The 20,792-nt window shown below is 44.3% G+C and overlaps 1 protein-coding gene across 4 annotated transcripts in view; it reads left to right on the plus strand.

Annotated features, from left to right (window-relative positions):
* Positions 1-11,594: 11,594 nt before the first annotated feature.
* The window catches only part of Gsk3b (glycogen synthase kinase 3 beta), a 163,536-nt gene continuing 154,338 nt past the window's right edge, over positions 11,595-20,792 (plus strand). Inside the window, exon 1 of one of the 4 annotated variants that reach the window (XM_006975732.4) lies at positions 11,595-12,810. In XM_006975732.4, coding sequence (XP_006975794.1) covers positions 12,723-12,810 — 88 coding nt within the window. In that variant the 5' untranslated portion in view covers positions 11,595-12,722. The remainder of the gene's footprint in view (positions 12,811-20,792) is intronic. The other 3 variants (XM_076548847.1, XM_015994618.3, XM_076548846.1) reach the window with 3 other exon arrangements.

Raw genomic sequence — 20,792 nt, forward strand, 5'->3', positions numbered from 1 at the left:
ATTTATTTTATGAGCATTGATTGGTGTTTTGCCTGCATGTATGTCTGTGTGAGGCTATCTGATCCTCTGGAATTGGAGTTACAGACAGTTGTGAGTTGCCATGTAGGTGCTGGATCCCCTGGAAGAGTAGCCAATGTTCTGAACTGCTGATCCATTTCTCCAGCCCCTTGCTCTCTCATTTTAAAAAAGCTCTTTTAAAAAATATGAACCAAACCAGGCGTGGTGGTGCAAGCCTTTAATCCCAGCATTGGAGAGGTAGAGGCAGGTAGATTTCTGTGAGTTCAAAGCCAGCCTGGTCTACAGAGCCAGTTCCAGGGCCGTCAGGGCTGTTACACAGAGAAACCCTGTCTCAACCTCCCCCCTCCCCCAAGAAAAAGAAAGAACAGAAATGGGGTAAAATAAAATCAAATTACTTCAAAATATTCTAGCCACTAATAATATAGTAAAACACATGATTATACCTTTAGGAACAAAAATGTGACAAGCATACAAAATGAAAAGGATTTGTCTCATTCCTTTGGATGTTAAAATTATTTATACGGTCTGTCAAAGGCTTTATAGGAAATGTAATGCAGCCAGTCTCCTCACAGTGGCAATGTTTCAAACACTCTCCCTCTCTGCTGGGGTGCACCCACTGCTTTCCCATTTGGGCACCCTTGGTTGGTTCTAAGACCCCATGACCAAGCACGCTGCTGTATTACCCCGAGGAACATTTTTCACCACCAAGGAAAACCACACAATGCAGGTTATTGCAGAGCCTTTCTCACAACGGAGCCTGGTCTGTAAAGTACCATCCACCATTCTCCAGTCCACGGTACAAAGCCCAGATTTCTTGGTGTAACATTCAAAGCTCCCTCGGATCTGACCCCACAGCACCCTTTACACCTTATCTCCCATTAGTCTCCTCTATCAGCTTTCCGTTTCGGCAAAACTGGTTTTTCTGAACTCAGATGAACAGGCACACGCACTGTCCTTAATTGCTCTGACAGCTCCGGCCCCTAGGGGTTTACTGAGGAAGGGCTTTGTCTGGCAGGCTGGGATTGAAGCGTGACTTATTTCCCCTTTCCTTCCTTCATCTCCAAATCCTTAGCCTCACTTCAGATCGTCGGGTCCTCCGTTCATGCAACTGATTTGAGCACGAGTTACAACCCTGTTAGCATTTTTATAAACTACTCCCCCATTTTAAAAGATTTTTTACATGAGTTTACTAACAAAATTATCCCAATTTGCATCATTTGAAATATTTACTATCTATCTATGTGTATCAGTGGAAGTCTGTGTACACGTGAACGTGCACACAGGGGCCGTGGCGGCTCAAAGAGGATGTTGGATCTCGGAAAGCTGGAGCTGGTTTTGAGCGGCTGGATGTGGGTGCCGGGGACTGAACTTGGGTCCTGTGGAAGAAGAGCAAGCACTCTTGAACACTCAGCCATCTCTCTGGCCCCTGGCGTTTTGTGTTCCACCGGCACTGTTTCGTAGAAGCATTTCTGAGTTACCTTTTGTTGGTTTTTGAGACAGGGTCTCACTATGTGTAGTACTGGTTAGCCTGGAACCTACTGTGTAGGACAGGCTGGCTTTTGCCTTCAGAGTGATAGGATGTTGCATTTATTTTTAATGGATGCTTCATACAGAGCTAATACAGCATAATTTACCCAGTGAAGTAATATCTAACACGGCTTTCTTTATTTTCTACCTGACCCTACATGCTCCATGATCTCAAACTACCTCCAAATTTCTGTATTCCTGATGCATAGATCTCTGACACCACGTAACATTGTTTTTCTTTGAATGTTCTTTCCTCCTATATTGATCTGGAAAATAACCCTTGTTTAAACTAATGGTTTATGACCTTTCGTCCGTGGATTAACATAAGATATACAGATAAAAAAAAAAAGATGAAAGGTATAGTAAGTGAAGCCTCAAACATCGTTATTTAAAGCCCCACATCGGGTGGCAAGAAGGTGCTTGCTGTCATCCTGACAGACTGAATTTGATCCTCTGGACCCATATGGTGGGAAGAGAGACTGACTCTCCTAAGCTGTCCTCTGGCCCTGAAGGGACTAAAGAAAACCACGGACCAGGACTCCAGCCTTAGTGGCCCTAGAGGGCAAGGCAGGGCTGGAGCTTTCGCTTTACTGGGCCCAGTGCCTCCTGAGAGACTGGGTCTTTAGTTCTATGCTCTCAAAGGTCGGCATGGACCTCAAGTCCCAGTGGTCACCAAAGGGCTAGCAGTCTATTCTGAGGTCCCAGAGGTTACTTTGGGCCCATGATTCTAACCACAGCCCACATCCAGTACACAGACTTCATTGAGTCTGGTGTCTGGATTTCTGCCTCAAGCAAGTTCACAGAATCTAAATAAGAAATCAGGGTTTTGACTCCATTTGGTCGCCATGGTGCTCAGTGTTTGGCCCCACCCTTGGTCCTACTGGTACACAGCCAAGACAGGACCACGTCAGTGGCCTCATTCAGCAATCAGCATTAAGGGGCACTAGTCTCTATAGCTGATCATCATGCAGCTATCACTCTAGGAAGAGCAACAGAAAACAACAACAAATAGATGGGCAAGGCAAACTGAAAGACAAACTGACCGGCCAATGAGCAAAGCCCAAAAAAGAAGAACAAAGAACAAGACACAACCATCTCCTATGATCCATCCCCAACTGGATAACTCTCCTATAAGATAGTAGAGATGGCAGAAATGTCAAGAAAGAATTTAGAGGATTAATGATCTTCTAAAAAGAATTAATGATCTCCAGGCGGTGGTGGTCCACACCTTTAATCACAGCACTCAGGAGGCAGAGTCAGGCAGATCTCTGTGAGTTCGAGGCCAGCCTGGGCTACCAAGCGAGTTCCAGGAGAGGCGCAAAGCTATACAGAGAAACCCTGTCTCAAAAAACCAAAGAGAGAGAGAGAGAGAGAGAGAGAGAGAGAGAGAGAGAGAGAGAGAGAGAAAGAATTAATGATCACATAGAAGGCTCAAACAGATGCATGCCTGACAGAACTGTATCCAAGACCTAGACTAGACAGTGCCTAAAATAAGTGACACTTTAAAATGGAGGAGGAAATCTAAAATATGTGTGGGTGAGTGATTCATCAAGGAGACTAAAACACTGAATGAAAGAACCAAACAGAAAAACTAGAAGTGAAAGAGATGGTCAACCAAATAAAAAGCACATCAGAAAGTATCATGGAATGGGAGAAGTGTAGATAATAATACAAACCACACACACACACACACAAAGAAGAAGAAGAAGAAGAAGAGGAAGAAGAAGAAGAAGAAGAAGAAGAAGAAGAAGAAGAAGAAGAAGAAGAAGAAGAAGAAGAAGAAGAAGAAGAAAAGATACACGAACATTATTTCTAAGAAGTCTGGGATATATTCATGAGGTCAAATCTGAGCATTCATGGCGCAGAAGAAGGAGCAGAGATAAAGCCAATTGTAACAAACAGACTATTTAGTAAAATAGTGTAAAACATTCCAAATTTAGAGAATGAAGTACACATCCAAACACAAGAGTCATTAAGAGTTCCATAATAGACACAACAGAGAAGACATTCTCATGACACATGAGGCGTAGTGGTGCACGCCTTTGATCCCAGCACTCGGGAGGCAGAGGCAGGCGGATCTCTGTGAGTTTGAGGCCAGACTGGTCTACACAGTGAGTTTCCTGGTTTACACAGTGAGTTTCAGGAGAAATCCTGTCTTGGAAAAACAAAACAAAACAAAAATAAAACAACAACAAAATCAAAGCAAAGAAATAATACTAAAAGCAGCATGAGAAAAATGTTAATTCACATACAAAGGCGGATACTAGAATTACCCCAGGCATTTTCACCACCAACCAATCACGAAGGCTGGAAGAGCATGGAATGGAATATTTCAAGTTCAGATAACAAACAATTGTAAATCAAGAATGCTCTACCCTACAAAGCTATCTTTCGAAATAGATGTAGAAAACCGGGTGTTTTTAAGACAACCACAAATTTAGACAAATCATGACAATCAAGCCAGCATTACAGAAAATTCGTTTTGTTTTTTTTTTCTTTTTGCTTTTCAATAATGTATTTTAAATATTTCCTTCGCATTTAATCCAGGTACAATGAATTGAACATTTACAGGGAATTGAGCAGCACTTTATAACAAACACCCTGGCTCTCTTCCTTATTTTGTACTCTACAGAAAATTCTTAATGGAATACTATAGAGGGAGGAAGATGAAAGATAACCTCTTTTATGAGAATGCATGAAGGTGTGCACTCAAGAAAGGAACAAAACCAGGCGGTGGTGGCATTTGCCTTTAAACCCAGCACTTGGGAGGCATAGGCAGGTGGATCTTTGAGTTTGAGGCCACTCTGGTCTACAGAGTGAATTCCAGGACAGCCAGGGCTGTCTCAAAAAACCACCACCATCACCACCACCACCACCACCACCACCACCACCAACAACAACAACAACAGGAACAAAAAAACCCAAGTAGTCCCAGGAAGGACATAACTACATATAACAGCAAATCCACAAACTCTCAAAACTATTATTGCAGGAAAAGCAATGCACACAATCCAACAAAACCTGAACATTACCTAGCAAATTTATAGGAAATAGCAAAACATTTTTTATAATCTTAAATGTAAATAGCCTTCACTCACCCCCAAAAGACTCTGAGGGACTGGATTAGACAAGAACCAACTCTATGCTGTTTCCAAGAAACACATTTAGCTAGCAGCTAGCAAACATGGCCTAGAGTCCTATCAAAGGATGGACACTAACCATTGACTGGAAGCCATACACAAGCATGCATAGTTAACCTTTTATCTAACAAAGCAGACTTCCAACAGAAGTCTTCTGACTGCCACATATGTGCCATGGCATGTAAGCTGCCCTTCAATCTCCCACCATAAATGCATATCGGAATTTTTGTTTTGTAATTTTTTTCCAAGACTGGATTTCTCTGTGTAGCCTGCCTGTCCTGGAGCTTGCTTTGTAGATCAGGCTGGCCTTTAACTCACAGAGATCTGCCTGTTGCTGCCTCCTGAGTGCTGGGAATAAAGGTGTGTGCCACCATGATCAGCAACCCATCTTTTTTATTCCACTGTCCCTCCCCTAAAATCTTATCAGAGTCTCAGGTGGTACCTTCGAACATTTTGGCGACTGTGAAAGCTTCCTACTAGCATAGCTCTATGTCTAGCTCATCTCTGTGTAGGGTGTGTTTTGACTTTAATGATAGTGGATGGTAATTTCATATTTCAAAAGCCTTTCTTAACCTGGCATGGTGGCACACGCCTCTAATACCAGCATTTGGGAGGGAGACGCAGGAGGATAGGTACACAGGGCCATCCCTGGCTATGAAGCTAGTTTAAGGCCAGCCTCAGTGCTATGAAACCATGTCTCAAACAACAAACAAACAAAACCCCTTTTCTTTAAAGGGTGATGGGATGATAATCCAGGGTTAAAGCTTTATCAGGTAGGACTTAAAAGAAATATTTATTTTATGTGCATTTATTTGTACCTCAGTGTGTGTCTGTACCCATGTACATAGAGAAAGCCCCAGAGGTCAGAAGAGGTAAAGGATGCCCTGGAACTGGAGTTACAGATGGCTATGGGCTGCCATGTGGGTGCTGGGAACTGAATCCAGGTCCTCTGGAAGAACAAGTGCTCTTAACACCTTTTAAAAAAATGTTTTATCTATCTTATGTATATGAGTGATCTGTCTTATCTTCAAGCATACCAGAAGAGGGAATCAGATCCTATTACAGATAGTTGTGAGCCACCATGTGGTTGCTGGGAATTGAACTCAGAACATCTGGAAGAGCAACCAGTGCTCTTAACCCCTGAGCCATCTCTTGTGGTGGCTCACCAAGGTTTCCTAGTGAGAACTTACTCAGGGTCAGAAACTCTGAGCTTGCTTTACCCTGCAGGGCTGCATAATGGGATGATTTGGCCAGGGCATGGTTACTAGGTGTTTGGAAGGGTCTATACTTGGCTGTATGGTGTGCTTTGATCTTGCAAGGGGGAGTCTTTTGCCTCTCCCTTTGGCATTGTATAAAAAGCCCCTTTGAATAAAGCTCTGGGTGGCAAGGTATTGATCCAGGGCCATCCTGAAGCTATCATGTGTCTTTGACTTTCTTATCGTCTCCTTCTATCTTTCTATCTAATATTTCCTCATTCCTCTCTCCTCCTGGATGGCTTTCATTCATCTTCGTACTTCTGCACTTTTAATGCTTATCATGGTATCCTACAAAGAAGGTCATGAAGTGGACTTGAGTGTTTTGGTAATTTTGGATAATTTTCTAAAAAGAAATCGCTAGGGGAAGGACATGAAGGCTACAAGGATGGAAATCTCCTTTTTAGCTGTGTTTAATTTGAGCAAGGATGTCTAAGCTTGTTCTACTTGCAATCCTTTTTAGCTTGAGAAAATTTTACATGACTCCAGGTATATGGGGATATAAAACAGGTATACAGATGATGATTAATCATGAAGAAATTTATTTTCAAGCAATTTGTTTACATTCTTTACTTCCTTAAAAAAGAAAACTTGCATATGAATGAGATGTTATGTGCCTCTTTATTTTTACATAAAGAATTACATCTTAAGGCTGCTGAGATGGCTCAGGGGGAAAAGGTGCTTACTGCCTGGCATGGAGAAGGGCAGAACCAATTCCTGCAAGTTGTCCTCTGTCTTCCACTAGTGCCTTCACCACACAACTACATACATTAAGGATCAAGAATTACATTTTGGTGGAATATTTGATGCTGCATGATGTAGAACATCTTCAACATTTTTCAGTTGAATGATATTTTCATTTTATAATCATCACTGTTGAGAATGTCACTTAGTGTTTTATGGCAGTGAAGAGACACCATGACCATGACAACTCTTGTAAAGAAAAGATTTAACTGGGGCTGGCTTACAGTTTCAGAGGTTTAGTCCATTCTCATCATGGTAGGAAGCATGGGGGCATGCACGCAGACATGGTGCTGGAGAAGCAGCTGAGAGTTCTACATCCTGATCCACAGGGCAGAAGGGATGGAGAGAGCCACTGAACTTGGCTTGGGGTTCTAAAACCTCAAAACCTACCCCCAGTGACATACTTCCTCCAAGGCCATACCTCCTAAACCTTCGTGTCCCCCTCCCTGCCCCCACCATTTTTCAAGACAGGGTTTCTCTGTATAATAGTCCTAACTGTCCTGGATCTCGCTCTGTAGACCACACTGGCTTCAAACTCACAGCGATCCGCCTGCCTCTGCCTCCCAAGTGCTGGGATTAAAGGAGTGCACCACCACTGCCACCCAGCCTCCTCCTAAACCTTCTAAGCAGTGCCACTTCCCTGATGACTCAGCATTCAAATATATGAGCCAGTGAGGGCCATTCTTATTCAAACCACCACAGTAACTAGGCATCAATGTGTAGCACAAAACCACAAAGGTATGTTTAAGGTCATTTCAGAAATCGTTAGAAAATCTGCCCTAGTCCCAAGCCAAAATTCATTAACATTTTCTTTTTCTTTTTTTTTTTTGAGACAGGGTTTCTCTGTGTAGCCTTGGCTGTCCTGGAACTTCCTCTGTAGGCCTTGAACTCATGCCTATGGGGAGAAGTCCCACAGAACTATACCTGGTTTGGCTCTAGAGTGTTAGCACCTAGTTTTGATCTGCCTTTTGTGATTGTACCTTCTGTTTGAAGTCTTATCTGAGAGTTTTCCTAGGGGATCAAAGCCTATGTAAACTTAAGTTTAAGAACAACCCAGAACACTGTGGTATTCTTTGCTGAGAATTTGCATTTGGCCATGTCCCTCTGGGGGGCCTAGATAAGAAGCTTTGGTATACAGAATTGACGTGCTAAAGGTGTGATTTGTATAAAAATAAAAGGGCCCTTTGCTAAACTTTGGTGGACTAGTCCAGAGAGAGGAATCCCCCTGCAGCTGGGAAAGGCTAAAGATTCATCTTCCAGGTGCCTCAGTCTCTTGATTCCACAGACCCATGAGAACCCGTACCCACACCAGACATACAACACCTGCTGTCTCCCGAGTGCCGGGATTAAAGGAGTGCACCACCACTACCCATCTACAAAGAGCAATTTTTAAAATCAGGTATTTAGGGGCTGGAGAGTTGGCTCAGTGATTAAGAACCCTGGCTGCTCTTCCAGAGAGGACCCTGGTTCAATTTCCAGCATCCACATGGCAGCTCACAACTGTCAGTGAGTCCTGGTCCAGGCGATCTGATGGTGTATCTGTGGGCATCAGGCACAGACATGCATACAGAGGAAACACCCATACACATTAAACAATAAAATAATTAAGAAAATAAAATTAGGTATTCTAGGGGTGCTGATATGACTCATTGGGTGAAGTGCAAACATTAGGACCTGAGTTCAGATCCCTAGAACCCACATTAAAGCTAGCCTGTTTATGACCCCAGAGGTGGGGGACAGGGACTGGTGGATTCTGAGTGCACTGGCCACCCAGATGAGCTGAACTAGTGAGCTCTTGGTTGAGTAAGATTGACCTGTCCTTTCTTATTATTATTGGGAGTGGTGTGTGCCATGGTGTAGTCATGTGGAGGCCAGAGGGCAGTGTAATGGACTTGGTCTTCTTCCAGTGTCAGATGGATTCTGGGGAGGAATTTACGTAATCAGGCTTGTATAGCTAGAGCCTTTAACCAGTCCCTAGGGGATGTGGGGACTGTGTCAAGATAGAATCGTGGAGGAGAAAACTGTGGAGGCTAAGGACAAGGGATGTGAATACTGGTTCTGCTATGTTAATTTTTGTGGATCTTGGAAAAATCAGTTAACCAAGGCCTCAGTTGACCCAATCTGAAAACAGTACTTTATTTAAGTGGCAGGCTGGGGGTAAAGCTCAGTGGTAGAGTGCTCCCCTAGCCTGCCCATCACTGTGAAAAAAAAAATTTTAAGTTAGATAATATGTACAAAAATATTTGAAAGCATTACCTAAGCATACTAATACCATTTCCAATAGTTCCCACCATAGAGGAAGGTAAAGTAAGAGGTGTTAAAATTCAGAAAGCCACTACTGAAGGTTAAGTTTCAATATTTCTGCAGTCTTCATGCCCCAACCCTCCAACTCATTATGTAGACCAGGCTGGTCTTGAACGCAGCCATCTACCTGCCTCTGCAGTACTAGGATTGAAAGTGCATGCCGTGAGTGCCACCACACCTGGCCATCCTGTGTTTTGTTAAATAAACCCTCCCCTTCCCCAAGTCCTATTTGTGGACTGAAATGTGTATATTTTTTTCCTATGAAAAGGGAAACCTTGGACAGATTTTTTTAAAAAAAATTGACGAGTTAAAAATATCTGAAGGCAACAGAAAAGTTACTAATCATAACCTTAAGGTAGACTATTTTGGTACTAGTTCTATATATAAGAATAGTCATGTTGCCAGTTTCTATAAACTAAACATTTGTTATTTACTTTTCTGTTGGTATAATTAGGAAGGATTTCAAGTTTTGCATGAAAGCATTTTAGGAACAGTGTCAAAGGTCTTTCCTAATAGCTTGGAGAGGCACCACTCAAACGAGAAGGTTGCCAAACAGGGCGTTTGCTTTTAACATTCTTTACCCTCCCCCATGGCATCCAGTGACCTTACTTTAATTGTGAAGATCAGGAGCCTCTACTGCTCTTGGGATATCAGACCCATGCTAAGGGATGACTTTCCAAATTGATTGCCCGTGGGCACATCTTTCCTGAGCTTTTCCTTTGGTCTACAAGGTTTAGACATCCCACTTGCTAACACTTAAGATTTAGAGACCTCACACAAAAACAAAACGTTATGGTTTTGATAACAAAAAGGGAGAATACGATTATCTCAATGGTGGACCTGCGTTCCTACAGGCAATAAGCTGCTAAAGCTGAGCAGCTGCTCCCCTGAAGAGCATGGATGGGTACTCCGGTTTCCACATCGCCTAACATTCCCATTGTCTTCTACCAGGCCAGTCTCATTCATTCGCGTTATTTGTCAAGCCTCTGTAGACATCTGAGTCTGCAAACACTATCCAGACGTTGGCTGTCTCTCATCAAAGCTCACTTTGTTCTGCCCCAAGTCCCTCATCAGATTTTAAAGCAACAGCTAGGTAATCTGATCAAGTACGTGTACTTTTACATGTGCTTTCTGGAGATAGCATCTCAACAGAAAGAGACGACTATGCAGGTGGATATTACAAGCATCACGGGATTCCGATCAGGACTGCGAGTGTCCACTCTAATTTACTCTAGCTATAGTAGCCATACCACACAGTTCTCTGACGGACCAAGGCAATTGTGTCAATTGTAGAACAATGGACCCTGGACTACGTGTGAGACCTACTTAAGCAGCAATGTGCAGATCACCTAAAAGACGAAAAAGTGCTACGAGCTTCTGACTTGCGTTTCCTCGGAGGCTCCGGGGTAGCTGGGTCTGACCACATTTCCCCTCACCTGTTTTCGGGGTTGCTTTTAAGCTAGGGAGTCGCGCCCAAGGAGCGCGCGCATCTAGCATGAGCTCATCTCTCGGGGGCGTTTCCAGAAGGCCGGGCCTGGCTGCACGCGCCTGGCGCAAAGGGCCCCATGCTAGCAGCGGCCCCCCGCGATGGTCGGGCGCGGCTGCCCAGAGGCGCTGCCTCTCTGGAAGCTTTGTTCCCATTTGAGCGACTGAGGGTTCAACCCCAGCCACGGCGGCCCTAAGCCTCTCGGATGCTAGGCACGCGCGGAGGAGAGCCTGGGGGGGAAACACTGTAAGCCGCGCCCCGCCGAGCTCCGGGGGATGGGGACGGCCCCTCGCTCCGCTCGAACACTCCGAGTGCAGCCCGCCGACCGCAGCACTTTCAGACCCGCTGCACAGACAGCACGAGCGTCCGGTCGGAGAGCAGACGCAGGCCGACCCTGTCCGCCCGCTCCAGGGACTACCCGAGGCCAATCCCACTGCATCTAGGTCTTGCGATTGCACGGCAGTGAGCACCCATTGGCTGCCGCCACGGGCTCCTGCACCCTCCGTCTCCCTTTTGCGCACCCCCCCGCCCCGCGCGCATCGGCTCGACGCTGCAGACCAATGAGATCGCACTTTATAGACGCCCTCCCTCCGCTTTATTCTTCTCCCCGCCTCAAAGCAGGAGGGGAAGTTCTGACTGGCCGGATGGCCTCGGAAGCCCCCGTCCCTTCACCAATCACTGAGAGAGGTGCAAGCCCAGCGGAGCTGTCCAGCCAATGAGGAAACGGGCGTGGCGCCCCGCCGTGCAGCTCCTCCCGCGACTCGGGAGTTTCGCCGTCCTTAACTCTTGAGGCTTTTCCCTGCGGGCTGGCAGCTCTGATTGGCCGCCGTTGCTATTGTCGACTCTCTCCTCCAGCCAGCCAGAGAACAAGGCGATTCCCTTCTCCTTCTGTTCGGCTACCTTCGGCATTCCTCGCCGCCGGGGCGTGGTCTCCCAGCGGCGCCCCCTCATTGGTTATTCGGGCCGCTCGGCTTTTTCCGGCAGGCGCTGCGAGCCAGCGACGCCTTTGATTGGTTCCGGTGTGGGTTTCGGCTGCCCAGCCGAAGCTGGCGGGCGCGGGCTCGGCGGGCGATTCCCAGACGCCTGTTACGCGGGCGGCGGGGCGCTGGGCGGTGTAAGGCTGGGTGGGGGAGGAAGGAGGCGGAGGACGAGTAGGAAGGGGGAGGGGGGAGTGGGGAAGGGCTAGGCGGCTGCGCAGACGGCGCGCCTCGCACAGAGCAGCCCCCGACCCGGCCGAATGCGGGCTTGTGCCGCCGCCGTCGCCGCCGCCAGGGCCGAGTGACAAAGGAAGGCAGGCAGCGAGGAGGAGCCGGCCCTGCAGCCGCTGTCAGGGCTTCGGGCTCCGGGCACAGCGCGGACACTTCCTGAGCAGCCGCTGAGCAGAAAGCGAGGGGCGGAGGCCGGCCGTGCCGGGGCCGCGGACGGGGGAGGGGACCCCGAGGGACGGAAGCGGTTGCCGGGTTCCCATGTCCCCGGCGTATGGGGAGCAGTCAAGGAGCCGCTGCCTGGGGTCTGAAGGGAGCTGCTGCTGCCTCCGCCGCCGCCGCCATCGCCATGGCCGCTGGATCCAGCCACCGCCTGCAGCTGCTCCTGGCGCAATGAGGAGAGGAGCCGCCGTCACCGTCGTCACCGCCCGCCGCCGCTGACTCGCGACTCCGCTGCCCTCCGGTTCACCCGGCCGCCGCCGCCGCCGCCGTCAGACCGCCGGATCCCGCAGCCGCCGGAGGAGCCGCAGCGTTTGCCGTCGCATCTCCGAGCCATCTCCTCCCTCCTTCCCATCCCCCTTCTCTTCAAGCGTGAGGCTCGTGATCCTTCCGCCGCTTCCCTTCTTCATTGACTCGGAAAAAAAATCCCCGAGGAAAATATAATACTCAGAGTACTTATTTTCAATCAAGTATTTGCCCTCGTTTCACGTGATATATATATATTTTTAAGGATTCCACTCCACCCTTTTTCTCCCCTCCCACGAGAGGGAGGTGAAAGAATTGTATTTTTTCCCCCCAGCCCTAAATCATCTATGTGTTAAATATCAGTACTGATCTGTCTTGAAGGAGAAATACATCGCTCTCAATTTTTTTTTTAATTAAATAGCTATACAAAAGGAGTGAAAAGCCAAGAGGACGGAGTCTTTTTCTTTCTCTTTCTTGCGGGAGAACTTAATGCTGCATTTATCATTAACCTAGTACCCTAATATAAAACAAAAGGAAGAAAAGGATTAAGGAAGGAAAAGGTGATTCAAGAAGAGCCATCATGTCGGGGCGACCGAGAACCACCTCCTTTGCAGAGAGCTGCAAGCCAGTGCAGCAGCCTTCAGCTTTTGGTAGCATGAAAGTTAGCAGTGAGTATCGATTTTATTTTACACCCTTTCTCCACCTCACCATTAAGATAAGAAACCTCGAAATGCCAGGACCTTAAACGAGCAGACCTGATAGAACAATCAGAGGTGCTGGAAAGGGCAAAACCTGTCTGGAGTCAGGACGCAGCATCGCCTTTTTCTCCTCCTCCCATATCCGTACCCCATCCCCCAGCCTCATTAACCTTGAATCGAGAGATTATTAGTTTTATTTGGCTGGTTGGAATTGAAACTCGTTTTCTTACGCTCTGCTCGCTGCTGGTAGTCAGTCTTTTCAAGTGCTCCAGTGCCTCCAGATTAAAAAAGCAAGCGACGGAAGCATTCCCATGCCCATCCCTTTGAATAAAGAGGAGGACAAAACTTGATTAATAAACCATGATGTACATTTGCGGAGTATGTGTCTTCTGGAATGAGGGAGGTTATTTTAGTTAGCTCAGGTTATCATGGTTCTGTATTCTAAATAGAGATATTAAGTGTCCCAGGCTCCTAATATTTCTTTTTGCCCGTGTGACCATCCAAAGTATTTCTTAATCTGGGGATGAACTTGCTTGGTAACCCACATTCATTTTGGAGGCAAGCTAGCATCCATCCCTCACTCACCGGGGGGCCGGTGGAAGCTGATAAGTACCCAGATAAATATCCGAGCAGTTGCATCTCTAAGTGCATTGTCTTCAATTGGTTAAGTGGTTTAATGTGTTATCTCTTAACCTTCCTGTTTTGACGTCGCCAATCTGCCACCATATAATTTGTTTAATCAAAAGGTAACTTGGAAGTAGATTCAACTTTTGATTGAGGTTGTGGTATCACTGTGCCAAATACTAAGTCAAGTGTTAATTGTCACTGACTCATTGTCATTGAAGTTTAATTTTGAGGTGCCATTGCGTTCATTACGCGTTAATTTTTAGAGTGCAAGTGCATACCCTTTGAGGATTATTTAAAATGTATCAGTACCTGTCACTGTCTTTTGTCCGCGGATCTGTGCCGAAAAGTCTGTGTTCTTGAAGTGTTTGATCTACTGAGTATCCAGTGTTCAAATGTATCTATTTGTGGAGATGTTTATGTGGCATTTAATGACAGCTTTTTTGAACATACTTGAAGATTCTGGCAAAAATCTCTCCTTTCCTTATCCTGTGAGCCAGAAGAGTGAGGACAGAAAAGTCCTTTGCTGCTGAGATAACTGGAGAACTGAGATTTTTAAAAAGGCAAAATGTATGTGCTATTACAGGAAATTGATGAAGCAGTCGGAAATGATTCCTTTCAGTTGCACCCAAGACTTCAGTGCATGTGTTTTGGAACTTGCCCGAAACTGGGTAGTCCAAAGTGATAGCTGAATGGGAAATATTTTTGCAAGTTAACTTTTTTCCTTCAGTGACTAGCTAGTTTAGAACTCAGGGTATATGAAGGGGGAAGCTGATTTTGCATCTTTCCGGGCAGAGTCATGCTTTCTAAGCACTTTATGGAGTCACTTGAAAGGAATTTTAAAAAATTTTAGGGTAATTTTCAGTTATGATGTAGACCTCATGATAGCTGCTGAAGAGCCTTTCGTGGTCCGTCAGTATTTGTGTGTTGTATGCTTTGGTTAGTGAGACCAATCAGTCAGTTTTAGACAATCCATTTATTAGGTTTATTTCAGAGATCTGTAACGACAGAATAGAATACCAAACATTGGGGACTTTTCCTGTTGTTTCAGGATTTTCTTTGAAAACAACTTGTTAATTCTTGATAGAGATTCCCTTAGGATGGAGTAAATCTGAGGAGTGTAATTTTAAAGTGTTTTAATTTCTGTATTACCATATCAGTGCACATTAAAAAGATTTTAATGTTAATTTAAAAAAGTTTAATGCTAATTATTTATTTGTTATTTAATAACCTCGATGTTAAGATTAAGGACGTGCAGATGAAAGAGGCTGGCATTTGTTAGGGTGCTGGTGTCCTAAAGGGACTCTTTCAAAACCTTAGGTACATAAGGCATTAAAGTCCTTGTCCCCAGAACCTTTGGTGGTAAAGGCATACATTCAGAAAATGGTGAAGACTGTAACATGATAACTGCAAGATTATAAAATGCAGATTGAATCAGTTGTTCAGAGGGACAAAGGAAAAAGGGGTGGTGAGAAGGAAGGGCTGGAGCAGGAGGATTTCTGCAGAGAAGGCACGTTTTAAAACAGGTGCTGGGGGAGGTTTGAGATGGAGAAGCAGGCCGTGGTGTAGGTAGAAGAGGAGGCGCAGCCTCAGAGTCCGTGTGTTACATGGGAGGCGGAGAGCAAGTTGGCGGGTCTCAATTACTGGGGCCTAAGTAGGCAAACCAGGGGATGGAAATGGAGACTTAGAGGAAAGTTAGTTCATAAAGAACAAAAGAGGCCTGTAAAAATTTGGGTGGGGATCTAAGAGCAATCTGCACTAACTGTGGATTTGCCGAACAAGATGTTCCAAGGTGATCTGGAGAGACATAGACACCTCTTTGGGAGATGATAGACTCGGTTATAAATCATGAAGCAGAATGTGAAAATGGGTTGAAAGGAACAGATTTGAAGACGGAGTGAAAAGCTGGCAGGACTCCTGCACTGGACTGAAGGGGGGGAATATTTGTGGAGTCAGGAGTTAAAAATAAATTCTGAGGTTATTGGTCTGGAAGACTTGACCGCTGAGTTCCATTGCTCATTGTAATGGGCAATTGAGAAAATGCTGAGATGAGAGGGTAGATGAGTTCAGATTTAAAAATGTCATCCACAATAGGTTTCCTTGAAATTCAGCAGACAGCAGTTAGTTACTGGCAAACATACGTAGCTTTCTAGTTTGTTAATTGCAATTTCTCATCTTTGCTCACAAATGTCAAATTTGTATTTGAAAGCAGGAACTAGAGGTTTATATTTAAATACTTTCTTTTCTTTTCTTTTCTTTTCTTTTCTTTTTTGAGACAGGGTCTTTCGATGTATCCCTGGCTGTCCTGGAACTCACTCGTTACGTAGACTAGGCTGGCCTTGAACTCACAGAGGTCCCTCTGCCTTTGCCTCCAGAGTCCTGGGATTGCATTAAACATTTTAGATATTTTATGTAGCCTTAATCTTTGGGTCATTCTTAAATTTATTTTTCACAAGTAATGATTCTTAGGTAAATTTTGCCTGTAAAATAATAATGATCTTTTTGTATTATTTAAAAGTTGATTACAATTTATTATTACTATTATTATTATTATTATTATTATTATTATTATTATTATTGGTTGAGGCATTTGTCCCAAGTCTAAATAAGTATATTTCAAATACTTTTTACTTGCTGTAATGAAATCTCCAGATTTGCATATGATTAAATGAATATCAACATATACACAGGTTTATTCTTTAGAATAATGCCTTTTACTCAAAATACAGAAAGTGTATGGTAATTTTGGTTAAAATTTTGTCAATAAGTGCTTATGGTGAACTATTGGAAGGAAATTTGACTAGTTGCCCAGCAGGCGGATCACTGAGTTCAATAAGGCCAGCTTGGTTTCCATACCAAGGCAGTTCCAGACCAGCCAGGACTGCATGGACAGACTCTGTCTGAAAACAAAAATTCATTAAGGAAGACAAATCAATTTGTAGTTGTATAGTGTTCTGCAGTATCAAATTATACTGTTTTAAAATCAAAGACTAGTTAGCAACTTGGAGGCTTTCTAGTTTCCAAGGAAGGTTTGTTTCCTTGTGGGATGCAAAAAATAGGTTAGTAGGAACTAGGTAATTTTTTCTTTTCCTTTTTTTTTTTTTTTTTTTTTTTTTTTTGAAACAGGGTTCCCCTGGAACTAGCTCTGTAGAGATAGAGATCCCCCTGCCTCTGCCTCCCAAGTGCTGGGATCACAGGCATGCACCACCCCGCCGGGATCACTACCTAATTTCTTGATTTTCCCATTTGATGGAGGAAAAAATTGTTCACATGTGAGATTGAAAACCAGGACCTTGCTTTTTCAGTTCTATCAGCTAGACTGACTCATAGTTCTTAGAGGCTTAAGATATCTAGGTAAGATTTGCACAATCTTTTGTTGCATACACCTTTAGAGTGCTAATCATCAAGTAGCAAGCACTACTCTGAAACTTTAAAGGGGCCCAGCGATTTAGCAGTTTGTTATGGCTGATTGGGGACTGCATTTAGAAGAGGAGGAGGCTTCTCATATTCCTAGCCCTTCAGATGGTCCTTGCATCCGGTTTCATCAGTCTCTTATATTGGACCTGAGTCGCAAGTGTGGGATTTTGTTTTGGGTAAACAAGGCTGGGAGAGCCAAAGTCATGAAGGACTAGCAATGTATTCAGAAAGAGATGGAGAGGCTCTTATTTTTGTGTGAGCTTTGTGCATAGAGAGGACTGAGAAATGGATGCCGGCCTTGGTGTCATAGCTCCTTTTGTTCTGTTTATGTTTTTGTTCCATGCTTACTATTAAAAACATTGCATCTATTAATTTAGCGTGCGTCTATGTGCATGTGGGGGTGAGAGGCGTCAGTTCTCTCTCCTTCCACAGTATGGGTGCTGAGGCCTGGACTTAGGGCATCAGGTTTGGTGGGGAGCACTTTTACCGGCTGAGCTATCTTTTCTTCCATATTTTTAAATAAGATTCAGGGGCTCGAGAGACAGGGATGAGGAAAGGCAGGACGTGAGAATAGTGCCTCTTGGGATGCTCCACCCTGCGATGGAGAATGGGGAGCAGAGGTGCATGGGTGTGACGGTAGTGAGACCTGACAGGACCAACCTGATTCCCCAGGCACTCTTCCACAAAGAGCGGAGTCACTCTAAGAAAATAAACTTGTTGGAACAGTTAGCATCGTTTTCTGCCTGATCTTTCAGGGCTGTTCCAGTGGTGGTAAAAAGGAAAACTATGCATAAGTCGAAGAAGAGAAAGAGTTTCATGGTACATGGAGTTTGGTGTGGATGTGGCAATCTTGGTGTCTAACTTTGGTTTTACAGGTCTTTCTTGGTTGTTATAAAATTCGCCTTTGAAAATTTTGAATATGATGTAGGAAAGCGTGTTTATGTAAAAACTGCTGTGCATAGAGAAGCAAGGAAAAACTGACCACTGAAGGGGAACCATGTTTCCTGAAGTTACCTTACTGTTAAGTTTACGGATGGAGGCTGGTGGCATGGTTCAAAAGGTCAAGGCTCTCGGTGAAGGCCTCAGTTTGACCCCAGGAACCACACTGTGGCACCAAAGAACCGCCTCTTTCCGGTTGTCCTCTGCCCTCCATGTGCGTGTTCCTTTGCATAAATAAATGTGGAAAGAGTTACATTATAATCGAAGGGATAGTTATCCCATGCTAGTATTTATTACTGGGTTTTATTCTAGTTTGGTTTTAAGCAAACAGTGTTCAGAACATACCTGACATTCAGTAAAATTGCCAAGAAGACATGCTTATGTCTTACAAGTCCTTGGTCTGGTGCCACTGACAAAGACACAGCTTGCTAGATTTGCGTCCTGAGCTTATCTCGCCACCTTTGCTTGTGTTTTGGAGAAAGAGGATTGGCAAGTTTCAGGTTTATAAATGGTCAGATCTTACATTTGGGTGTCGCATGGTTTTCACAGCATTTTTGATGATGTATTTCTCTTGGGAATAATTTTGCCAAATCACTTTTTTTGTTTCCATGATATAATAATATAATACATATAATATATATTATATATAATATAATATATAATGGTGTACGAGGCTAGTGCCACCATCCTCATTGAGTTTTATTTTCATTTGTATTTACATGTGTGTATGGATGGCTGTGTGTGCAGGTAGGAACCTGCTGAGGCTAGAAGAGGCCTTCAGATCTTCCCAGAGCTGTAGTTACAGGCAATGTTGAGCTCTCCATGTGGATGCTAAGAACTAAACTCAGCCTTTTGAAAGATCAGCAAGTGCAGTTAACCACTGAGCTCTCTCTGCAGCCCTTTAATCCCCCATCCCCTCTTGGTTTTTCAAGACTTGGGTTTGGCTGTGTAGCCCTGGCTGTCCTGGAACTCGTTCTGTAGACCAGGCTGGCCTTGAACTCCTCAGAGATCCGCCTGCCTCTGCCTCCCAAGTGCTGGGATTAAAGATGCACCAACCCCAAATTTTGTTTTTGTTATTTTTTTGTAAATAAGTATTTTTCTTTACTGGTTTATTTCATGTGTATTGGTGTTTTGCCTGCATGTATGTCTTTGCATACATACAATGTATGTGTCCTCTGGCCCTCAGAGGCCAGAGGAGAATTTTAGATCCCCTGAGACTGGAATTACAAACAGTTGTGAGCTATGATGTGGTTGCTGGGAACTGAACTCAGGTCTTCTGGAAGAGCAGCCAGTGCTCTTAACTTCTGAGCCATTTTTCCAGCCAACACCTCCCTCTTTTAAAATCTGAGACCAGGTTGCCCTGATTGGTCTTGAGTTTACTCAGGCAGGCTTTGAACTTGTGATCTTCTTGCCTAAAGAGCTGGGAAAACAAGCTGGCCACCATAACCAGCAAGTTTTAGGATAGCCTGTTAAGGGTAATTTAGCAATGACTATGTGACTTTTCATCATAGAGCTTTATGAAATTAGTTTCAGGTATGCCTGTTAGCAATTACAATATTAACTTAGAGTTGTGTTGCAAAAAGTATTAGAACTTATGCCAGCACAAAGGGAAAAAAATAATATGTGGCCTTTTTTGTTTGTTTAATGTTAAGTCAGCACAGGTTTCTGTTGAGTAGTATTGGCAGTCTGTGAATAAATCTGCTTCTGTTATATTTATAGCCCCAGGTAATATTAGAAAGTGTTTCTCTAAATTAGTCATTAATAAGAATTACTGTTTTTTTCCTATCTCTTTCCTCTTTTTTTTTGAGACAGGGTTTCTGTGTAGCCCTAGCTATCCTGGAACTCACTCTGTAGACCAGGCTGGCCTCAAACGCAGATCTGCCTGCCTCTGCCTCCCCGGTGCTGGGATTAAAGGCGTGCGCCACTGCCGCCCAGCCTAACATGAGTATCTTAATTGTGCTGAAGAACTCGTTCTTATGTATGTCTGAAAAATTTGTAGGGGCTTCACTGACCAATATAACTAAGCATTTTTGGTTGCTTCATATAGACCAGGTCTCTCTTTACATGTGGCATCCATCCTCTGTTTCCCCTGTTCTATAAAAATCAGTTAATGTTTTCAGTTAATTAATCCTTTTTTTTCATGGCATGTTGAAGTAGCTGAATTGAGTCAAATACATTTATTTGGTCTTCTACCTTCCAAGTCCTGCTTCTCCGATGCAGCCCTTAACTATTACAGCTTTTTTTCTCTAGTAGTCTTTGTCGTGTTCTTGATTCATATACTTTTAACTTAATGAGAGTGAGGCCTGGTGGCACAAGTCTGTTCCCAGCTGCTCAGGAGACTGAGGCAGGGCAGCAAGTCCAAGGGCCGCTTCGGCAACTGACATTCTGTCTCCAGTAAGAGTGTTGGGGATATGGCTCATGGTGGGGTGTTTGTCTAGCATGTGAGAGGCCCTGGTTCATTCTCCAGTGCTAGGAGAAACAAATTCAAGGCAAATAGAAGTAAATTAGCATTAGATATTGATTGCTTTCGGCTTCTCATGGTAGAGACCATTGTCATGTCCATTTGCCTTTTGCTATAATATCAAACTATTATTTTTAGTCAATTATTAAATTACTCTCACTATCTAGATATTAAGTGGTAGTCATAGCAGAAGTAAGTTGTTTATGATGTTCACACTTTTTTTTTGAGAAGAGCTGTATTGAGATATAATTCATATACCATAAAGTTCACCCATTGAAACATTTTAGTGGTTATTAGTATTTTCGTAGAGTTGTGCAGTCATCACCATGGATTAATTTTAGGATTTTTTTTTTTTTTTTTTTTGAGACAGGGTTTCTCTGTGTAGCTTTGCACCTTTCCTGGAACTCGCTTTGAAGACCAGGCTGGCCTCGAACTCACAGAGATCCTCCTGCCTCAGCCTCCTGAGTGCTGGGATTAAAGGCGTGCGCCACCACTGCCCGGCTTAATTTTA

This window comes from Peromyscus maniculatus, chromosome 12 (genome assembly GCF_049852395.1).
Source record: "Peromyscus maniculatus bairdii isolate BWxNUB_F1_BW_parent chromosome 12, HU_Pman_BW_mat_3.1, whole genome shotgun sequence".
Taxonomy (NCBI): domain Eukaryota; kingdom Metazoa; phylum Chordata; class Mammalia; order Rodentia; family Cricetidae; genus Peromyscus; species Peromyscus maniculatus.